The sequence below is a fragment of the Antedon mediterranea genome, chromosome 1 (genome assembly GCF_964355755.1).
Source record: "Antedon mediterranea chromosome 1, ecAntMedi1.1, whole genome shotgun sequence".
NCBI lineage: Eukaryota > Metazoa > Echinodermata > Crinoidea > Comatulida > Antedonidae > Antedon > Antedon mediterranea.
Window position 1 is genome coordinate 30,865,800 of NC_092670.1, and position 10,379 is coordinate 30,876,178.

Here is a 10,379-nt window from a genome sequence, read left to right on the forward strand (position 1 = left end):
ATATTTTTTTGGTAGAATTTGCTTTCGCACATGTTCAGACTTAATATTCTACATTGATAACCCTGATGAATATGTAGTATACATATTATTATTTTTATCACTTATTTTATTATAACTTTTTTCACAGAAAAGGAAGACAAATATTGTATAATATTGAAATGGCTAAATGCAACCCGGACTGTTGAGGAATGTAGACTAGATCTGAAAAGACTGCATTTAAGCAATAGTACTAGCCAAGGAGCACGACCTAAAAAGAAAATAAAATATGCAGGAAGTAGCTCTAATGAGCCAATGGACACAACTACAACTCCTTCACCAGATGAGAGTCGGTGGGGGTTCCAAACACGTCCTAAAGTGGTTCATGGCACTAGACAAGACCTGGACAGATGGGCACGAATGAACATGAGTATGAATGATGCAACAGATTGCCGTGTAAATGATGGGGTTCTATTAAACAGAGTATGTTTTCCTAATACTGGTTATCATTGAAGTAAACAAATAAGTATTCCTCTTTATTATAAAAGGAAATTGAATTGAATTTAGTTTTAGATTGAGCTTAAAATTAATTTTAGTGTTACAAAGGACATTTGTTATTTTAAACATACAGTACTGTAAATATTTTGATTGATAGATGTAAATAAAAGTAATGAAGCATATAATTGGTAGGATGTTTGCATACCAAGCAGAAGGTTCCAAGTTCGATTTTCAATTGAGGCGACATTTCTCATTATCACAGATTTCCTCACCTTTTTCATTCCAGTATATCACTTTGGTTTTTGAGTTTGAGCTAATTGCACTAATATACAAAATGATCTCTCCTGTTTTCCTCAGAATTTGTACCCATGTGAAGGCTGTTATAGACCTACAGCCGAATTCACTCAATTGAAACAGCTAGGAAGTGGTAGTAGTGGGGAAGTTTGTTTGGCTGAAGATAACTCTACAAGCCAAAAGTTTGTTTGTAAATGTGTAAGTGTTTTTGTGTGTTTTTAAATAAGATTTCAATTTTAGAAAAATATGAAGACAGTACTCTTCCTTTTTTTTAAATATAGTATACACGCAATAATGTTAAATTTCTAATTTTGGAATTATTCAAGCCGCGTTCTAATAAAATCTACAGTTTGCACTGTTGTTCTTTCATAATTTTTTGTGGATATGAAAAAAAAAAAGAATCACTATTGTTTTAAGATCTTATTTTTTTTAGGTTAATATTGAGCAATATGATATTAACGAAGTCCTTGTATGGAAAAGGCTAGATCACCCACGTATTGTACCGCTGTGGGGTGTTGTGAGGGATGGCAACTACATTTACATGCTGAGCAAGTTCATTCCTTCAAATCCAATACCCACTCGAATTGCAAACAGTGACCTCTCCATCAGTGATGCGGAGGTTGTCAATTATATACAGCAGATTCTTGAAGTACTGGTTTATATCCATTCATTGAACATTGTTCATATGGATATTAAGCGTAAGTTTTGTTGTTTAAATAAAGCCTAGAGTACTCGGATTAAAACTCAGTATTACAACTCAGATTGCAAATCAAATTGCCACTCAGAATGCAACCCAAATTTCAGTCGATGCTTTCCCACCTTTCAGTACTTCCTATAAAATCTGGCTATGACTTTAACTACAATTTGCATTGCATAGCAACAAAGGCATTTTAGGTGGTATCATGGTGTCAGCTGTGTTGTCCTCTAGGGGTATTACTGTAGATGGTTCTCGTCAAACTGGCACCTTTGTGCAAAATTCAGTGCCCATTAAGAAATAAATATTGATATTGATGGTTTATATTTTTTAAAAAAGCATATAAGTGTAGGCCTAACAACAAGATCTAGGGCTATCTAGGCTGCCACATATTTATGCCCCGTCGACCTTCAAATTTATCCCACATCAGCTGTTAGTGTTATAATAATTTTAAAATAGATAGCTTTAGTCTAGCAGCAAGCCAATGAATCTAATTGAATTTAATTGTATTTCTAACAGCCGGAAATCTTCTTTTGACGGACAATGGCATAGTCCTGATTGATTGGGGACTCTCTGCAAATTTGAACGACAATGGCGTTCTTCGTCTACAAGAAGCTAGAGGAACAGAAGTCTTTATGGCACCTGAAGTTGTTTGTAAGTTTATGAAACTTTCTTAAAATAAAGTTGATAAGATTTTCCCATTTTGATCAATGTTCCATTATCTGATTACTAATATGGATCAACATGTGAATGTCACACAGAACAATAAGCAGGTTGTGATAGCAGAATTTATATTCTTGACAGCTGTTTGACCTCCTGAGGTAATTGTCTGTCAGATCTCATTGCGAAGAGTCACTATTTGTCAGAATTTTATGAAAGGTCATTGTCAAAAAACAGTGGCCTAAGACTAGCCTAGGCTAAGTTTACACCTTTCACTCTGCCTGGTGAAATCAATTATTACAGACAACATTTTTACTTCCAAACAACAATCTTTTCATAAAAATGTGCTTGCAATTTGTAATGTCTAGTATCAACTATTTATGTGTATTGATCCACGACAATAAAATCAATTTCATTTTTTTCTTGCAGGTTGTGAGAGCTTTAATGCTGCTGTTGATATATGGAGTCTAATGTGTACTGCCATACAACTGTTTACTGGCTTACCACCGTGGATGAATAGGTTTCCTCAATTGTTTACTTACCAACTAGTGGTTAGTCTATTTTAATTATTTATTTTTATTTTAGGATGATTGATTGTATACAAATATTGATTAGGATGAGGTTCATGATGCAAAATATATGATCTGCAGACTATACTACACTCCCTAGATGAGGTCGATATAGTACACAAGTTTTCATAGCATCGTTTTTTATTGAAGGTTTAGGTTTAATATCTAAAAAGTTAAGGTTGCGACTCTGCGCCACTGTTGTGATGCCAGGCCTCATTTCTAAAACCATGTAACAGCTATCATATGGTACTTATGAATCTTTATTTCTAGATTGGGAAATATCCTCCTCCCTTAGAGGATATACCTGAAACACTTGATCCTGCCATTAGGACATTTCTAAAAGCAGGATTAGAGGCAGATTTTCATAACCGACCAACAGCACATGAACTCCTTGGAAATCCAATTTTCTCAATGGGTAATAACAAGCTATTTTTTTTTTTAAATGATATACATGTTGAAATTAATGATGCTTCACCAGAAATTAGAGAATCACAGTATTACTTTAGAAGCCCTGATTCTGTTTCCAGATTCTTTTATTCTGAATTGTGGGCTAGGTAATCTACCTAATAAAGCCTGTTTAGCCCCCTCCTAAATCCGCACCTGATAATCATTTCATCATTTTTTATAAATAAATTTATATTTAAATATGTAAAGCTGTTTAGTTCTCTATACACAAAAAGCATGTGTCTGCAAATGTGTTTATTACATATTAAAGGCAATGCTACTGTATGTGTAGTGGGTTTGTTGAGCAGCGCCTAATTTTGCTTTGTTGATTGGTGCATAGTATCTAATTATTAATATTTAAAATATATTAAGATTTATTTGAAATTCTTTGATAGTTTTAACATTTGTCTTTGTCCTTATTTTACTCTTTTTTATTGATTATATTTTTTCAGACTCGTTTACCAGATTGCCAACACAGCACTTCAATGCAGTTCAGCCTACAGCAGATGAAATGGAATATACTCCAATACCACCACCTGATGAGTATATTGATGATGTAGCAATGTTCCCTGCCCTTGGGGAAGAAGAGGCTATATCAGTTTCTGTCGAATCCATCTTGAAAACTCATGGCAGTGTCAACCGAAAGCACCACCATCAAGAGGATTGTACACCAGGTCTTGATAGTAGCATCACTTCTCAGCAGCTGCAGGAGAGTGGATGCCATCATACATCTGGAGCTACTGGAAGATATCAGTACAGGGAAGATAGATTGGAGGATGAATTAAGTGAAAGCCTAAGACAGTTGCAGATTAGTGATGATGAGGATCTATATGGACCTGGTTCACCTAATTTCTTGGACCAAGAACCAATTGATGAAAGTGAACATGCAGTCCCTTCAAATTCATCAGATGATCACTTTCATTGTTTGTATGTAACTAGTGAACAACCACCTGTAAATTTGTTTGATGCAAACTTCCCTGATCTTGGTTCACCATACAAATTGTCTGAGCTCAGTAACACATCAGATGTGACAAGAAGAAGATTGTCAAGTTATAAAGATATTGCTGGTTCATACTCTGGTAGCGATGTGATAGAACATCAAATTGCAAATTCTGCTTCACCAGAAAAAGACAAATGGTCGTATCAGAACCACCAAGATGAACCTTCTGGTATGCTGTTATTTTTTCATGTTACTTATTTTATCTCTTTACTTATATGGTTTCTTTGGCTTATTTATACTTAACACAAGATAGATGAACATTTAATAAAAATAAATATTAGCTCATAAAAATATGAAAATGTGAAATGTATCAGTATACACTGACAGTATAGTTCAGTACAGTATATTTAAACCAGACCATATAAAAAATATATAATACATACACTTCCAAGCAATGAATACATGTCATCATGTCAGAGGTCAATATTATTTCTATTTCATTATACCTTTTTTTTAGTCTTAATATTGAAAATCCTGACATGACATTATTCAAATTTAATAAATTTTAAACTGAGTGTACTGCCAACTGAATGGTTATACATTTGTTTATCCTTTACTTACATTAAAGATGAAAAATAAATTAATAACATTCTTTTAGTCGAATATGCTATTTTATTGTTACATAATAGTTATTTAAAAAAATCGTTATTTACCTGGGAAAACTGTAATTTATAGGAAAAAACTAATTAATTAATTTGATTTTTTGTTAAATTCAACTGCATTTTTTCTTTGTCAAAATCAGTATTATTTTTTATATTACTACTACAGTAAATGGTCTATTCAAATTAATTTTCCATGTTTGAGAGACAATAAGAGTACAATTAAGTATTACATATATTTCTACTTCCTTGCAGAGGAAAATAAACAGTCTTCTTCAACATCCTCAGGTGGTCAGTTGAACCGTCAAAGGAAACGGAATGAAAGTCGAAGGTCCTCCAGTCATTCAAGTGTTTTTGAGCACATGTTTCCAGATCTTGGTAGCATGGCAGCCTCATCGGCAGATGAACTCAGTACTGCTGAAGAACCAAGTGAGAGATCATTAAGTACACCACATGTTGCCTCTTGTTGTTCTTCAATACCAGCAAGAAATGTGAAAGAGGATTACCATGAAAGTGATACTGCTGGTTCTTCTCCACCAACAGGTAATTATAGATGTGTGTACTTCCAAATCCTTGTAGTTTTTACTTTTTAAATTGTTTCATCTATATTATTTCAACAAAAACATTTTTTAGCAAACTAGTTGTTCCTTGACATATTTTAACATTTATAATGCATTTTCGTTATCTTTTGGATTGAGACACAGTAGAACCCAATCCAGCAACAAGAGATCTCAATTTTATTGATTTTAATATACATCATTGTTATTAATCGTTTTATGTATATTATATATATTATTTTTTTCAGATTTCGGAAAAAAATATACCCCGCCAAAGGTAATGTTTAAATGTAGTGTATTTATGATTTTTTTATTCAATATTCAAATAGTGTCATTAGTAACAAGCAAACAAACACATGCGATCGATTACATATACCTCCTTGGCGGAGGTAAATGATGATTTGGATTAATATTCAACACACATCTCATAATTTGTATATTAAAAATAAATTTTAATTACTCGGCTCGGGTACTAATAAAAAGACTACAGACAATGGCAATTTTTAATGACTTGTGACAAATTCTAAAGACGTGTGACAAGTCCTAGAGACTTGTGACAATCCTAGGGACTTGTGACAAATCCTAAAGACTTGTGACAAGTCCTAGAGACTTGTGACAAATCATAAAGACTTGTGAAAAGTCGTAGAGACTTGGAACAAATCATAAAGACTTGTGACAAATCCTAAAGAAGCGTGACAAGTCCTAGAGACTTTTAAGACAAATCCTAAAAGAGACTTGTTGCAAGTCCTACTGTAGAGACAATTTTTTCTGTAAGAAATAATATGTGATATTGAATTGAACAACATATGTTTATTATTGCTTTGTAGGTTGATAATGGCACCTCCGGGTATGTTTCAGAGGCAACTGCCCAACCCCACAACTCTGAACGTAGAAGGACTTCATCAGCAAGTAAGGAATTCATGTATATTTATCTTATTTGAAAGAGAGAGACAATCTAAATTTCAAAGTTTGATATAAATACTGTAATGAGAATGAGTAATGAGAATATCCAGAACATTTTCGTAGTATCTTCAATTCTAAGCTTCTTTCACATAGTGGCCAGATTCAATTTGTCGCGCTGAAGAAAATATCACTAGCTTGAGCATGCTTTCAGATCGAGCACAAATTTGGTTATATGTTGCCAAGCGAGGTCATTCATGCTTACTGTTGATTAGTTAAACAAAAAATTGTACAATTTCAGCCAAAAAATGGCTTCTTGACCAATCGCACTGAATTCGGAGTTCGATTCATGTACGTATTCAATCGTAGGATTTTAGTGTGAACAAAAAACCCATTTTCCATGATATTTTTCCTGGCACGATGTGAAAGCAGCTTTACCCTGTTCTTGCATATATTTGAGTAGTACTACAACATCTTGACACACACTCTATAATGATAATTATTATTAATGTTTGGTATTGCTTTTTTTAGATCATATTGTATCCATAAACGTGCTTGGTCAAGTAATATTTGCATTTAGCTCCACACTATATGGAAACCTGGCTGAAGGAATAAGCCAGGAGGTAGGTTATATGGCTCATCGAAGAAATTTAAAAATTGCTCCGATCGAGCTGAAGTTTGGGTAAAACCTTCAAACTTGATTGCAGATGCAGCTTAGTATAAGAAAAAAACAAGTTGTTATGTTGTTATGGTCAAATCTAAAAAATTTCCAAATTTCTCCGATCGAGCTGAAACTTTAAGTAATCCTGAGGATATAGGGCGAGTATGAATCTAATAAATGATGTTTTAAACTACCTTTGACCCATCGGATATACTATATTAATTGAGGAAATGTCTGTAATTAATTAAAAATTACACATTGTTCTTGCAGGTGTATAAAATATTTAAGGCAAAACATATCCCAATTAGCCGATTTATACTTACTGACGAGCATGGTGAACAATTTGATGAGAACAATCCAGTAGATCCATCAATTGAAGTGAGAGTGGCCATAGCTTGTGATGAAGACAAGTGGACCTGGTGCGTAACGCCAGAAAACTAAATACAGTAATCTTAAAATATACTTGGTGCATGCCTTTGCAGCTCAAAACCAAGTTATATTTGGATTGGGCACATTTAGTCAACAAAGATCATTAGTGTAGACTAGATGAACATATCTGGTTAATTTTGCTTTAAAAACTCGGTATCTTTTTCCGAATTAGTAATCCTCACCATATGATCAGTCCATGTTTAAAAGTGTTCTTTACCAAACATGGCTTTAAATTCTGAAAATTGTCGGTATTATCAAGTTGCCTAAGGAACAGTAGTGTTGACCAAATCATCATATCTGGTGAACATTCATTTTGTATTCTTTAAAAATGGGATAAAAATCAGTGCCAAATTGTTAACAGAATTAGTAAATTGTACATCAGATGATTGGTCTAAACTGAACTATGTTAATGTAATGAAGTCTCAACACAAATTGTTTGCATTCATTTAAAAAAAGTAAAAAAATATATATATTTTAGAAACGTATGTATCATATATATTGGACAAACCTTTTCTCAATATTTTCTGAAGCAGAAATACATTTTTACAATTGTTATGGATATTTTATCTCATTTAATAAAATAAGTTATACACTTTGCATTCTAAATATTTAAAAATCCGATTCTAATTTAATGTAACTTAGAAACCATTTAAAACATTCTGATCATTGAGGTGACATTATTTGATTAATGCTTTGTATATCCCAAAAGAAAAATTACGAAGAACCTTAATTTCACATTTATTTCTTTGGAGCAACGATGGCAGGAGCTATGCTATGTTAAAAGTGTGTACTCCCAATTTATTCCATGTATTAACTTTAATATTATTATACATAAAATAATGCAAGAATGCTTCTTCTTGCATGTACATAAAGTAATAATATTGAACAAATACATATTTTAATTTTTGCCTTTATAGAGAAATTTAATATAAATAAAATTATATGTATGTTAGTGATTAGAATTGTTCAATTCACTCATTTCATACTGTGTTTTAACCGTATTGTTTTTATAATTGAATATTTTATTTTCTAAATAAAAAAGAAATATATGTATTTTTTTATAAAAATTGTAAATTAAAAATGAATTATATTTAATTTATATAATTTATAATTTTAATCTCTGGTTATTCTAAATTTTGATTGAATCATTTGATTAGAATGTAAGGCATACATTTAAAACTTGGAAGCAGTCATTCCTCCATAATGCAATGAGGTAGATACTTACACTACTAACATACAAGAAGGGACAATAATAGTAATATAAAAACGGTACTTAACTTAAGGGACCAAACTTAAAATAACATTTCCACAAATGTATTAAAGAAATATATTTACAATGTACTTTGGCTCAAATAAAACTGCCCTGACAAATACATTTTACCAAAAAAGCTTATTAAAAATAAGGTTCTATGTGCTTTTTATAAATAATTTAACTTCCAATGTGTGTATATATATTTAAATTAAACGTTTTTGTCACCTGATGAACTTTCAAATTAATTATGATTTAGTCATATTAAGATTCATAATCTTATATTAGTTAATACCTTGAATATAAGCCTACTTTCTGTAAATCTTAAATGAAATCTGCATATAATGTTTACAAGTATAGGATGTTTTCATTTATGTATAATGTTCTGAATACTATAATCGATTATTAGTAAGACAATACAGTAATAATATGTAGCTTTCGATTTGCGACCACCAGTTTCGACGTCATGTTGCAATTAAGGTGCTTCATCGCCAAATTTCTCACCGGTTTTTTGTGGATTATTATCATGCGTACGCTTAGGTACAAATCGAAAGCACCCAGTAGAGATATTCAACAATTTAACCCATAACAATGCATTGGTATGAGCTGGTGCTGTACAATAGTCTATTGCTTGTGTTGGAAATGTAAGAAAAACATCGCCAGAACTATAATTGTACAGATCTTAAGTCTGGATTTGTTATTAGACTACTCGTTATTAAAGTTGTTTATGGTAGCAGCCAAAACAGCGATGGATATTATAAGCATTTAAACCATTATTAGGCTACAGTGGCATGTCGTTTTAAGATCATAACTAAAATGTTGTAGCATTTTAAAATTTTATTAAATTACCGTATCTATAGTTGTTTTTAGCATTTAAGATCGTGTCGTCTTTAAACATTATACGTACGTGTTGCCTTATTATAATATCTAAGTTGCGGACGTGACGTTGTTTCGGAGCAACAACATGTAGTGTCTGTAAGCGTTAACTGTATACAGTCAATAGCCACCATCTATCTAGTATAACAGTTATCAAGCACCAAGTTAATAAACTAATTGCAAAATTAAAATGTGGACTGTAATTGTGTGTTTGGATCGTGTTTGTACACAGTACATTTAGTGCGATGGCAAACATCGAACTACAGACGATAAACAACAAGTTTCCTTCTAGCATAATAGGGTAACCATAAAAATATTTGTTTTAATCTATACTAATCATGACGTTATTTCATTGAACGTGTAAAAATATTTTTTTCATCAAAGGCAGCATAAGTGGTTATCCTAGTAATTCTAGGATGAAACACCTTTTGTTTATGTAAAAGATTAAATGCATATTATCATCGTCATCGTTGATCGTTATCGCCCTATTATAAAAGGGCTTTCAGATAATTGTCGCTTGTGATTGGCCAATTCACTTGCGTTGTAACTACGTCGTTGCGTTGCGTCCAATAGTGGTAAACGCTTCTCCCACCACACGACGCAACGCAATGACGTTAGCGCAACGCAAGCGAGTTGGCCAATGACAAGCGACGGTTCGGATAAACCATCGATTAGTCAATTTGCTTACGTTGCGAATTTTTGCCTTATCACATGAATTGCTGCTTCTTCGCCATTGTGGCTTAAACATTATCTGTAAGTGCTGTACAAAATTGCACTCGTATCCCATTGATTCTGAAATTACTATCGTTGATTCTGATACAGACTGGTTGTGCTTTTAACAAATTTTACACAATGTTAAATACAAAAACATCCAATTACCATAAGCGAGTCTCTTATGTGTCAGACAAAAACATGTGCATAGACTCCATTTTATAATTCCCTTTAATAAAATGAGCTACTTCAAAAGCCGAAT

At 32.5% G+C, this 10,379-nt stretch overlaps 1 protein-coding gene across 4 annotated transcripts in view; it reads left to right on the plus strand.

Moving 5' to 3' along the window:
• Nucleotides 1-9,597, plus strand: part of LOC140063657 (uncharacterized) — a 28,745-nt gene extending 19,148 nt beyond the window's left edge. For 3 of the 4 annotated variants that reach the window (XM_072110100.1, XM_072110099.1, XM_072110102.1), the window contains 12 exons: nucleotides 128-459; nucleotides 832-966; nucleotides 1,202-1,466; nucleotides 1,982-2,116; nucleotides 2,552-2,673; nucleotides 2,962-3,106; nucleotides 3,588-4,304; nucleotides 4,990-5,277; nucleotides 5,540-5,568; nucleotides 6,119-6,200; nucleotides 6,723-6,814; nucleotides 7,123-9,597. In XM_072110100.1, coding sequence (XP_071966201.1) covers nucleotides 128-459; nucleotides 832-966; nucleotides 1,202-1,466; nucleotides 1,982-2,116; nucleotides 2,552-2,673; nucleotides 2,962-3,106; nucleotides 3,588-4,304; nucleotides 4,990-5,277; nucleotides 5,540-5,568; nucleotides 6,119-6,200; nucleotides 6,723-6,814; nucleotides 7,123-7,293 — 2,513 coding nt within the window. In that variant the 3' untranslated portion in view covers nucleotides 7,294-9,597. The remainder of the gene's footprint in view (nucleotides 1-127; nucleotides 460-831; nucleotides 967-1,201; nucleotides 1,467-1,981; nucleotides 2,117-2,551; nucleotides 2,674-2,961; nucleotides 3,107-3,587; nucleotides 4,305-4,989; nucleotides 5,278-5,539; nucleotides 5,569-6,118; nucleotides 6,201-6,722; nucleotides 6,815-7,122) is intronic. The other variant, XM_072110101.1, reaches the window with a different exon arrangement.
• Nucleotides 9,598-10,379: the final 782 nt, after the last annotated feature.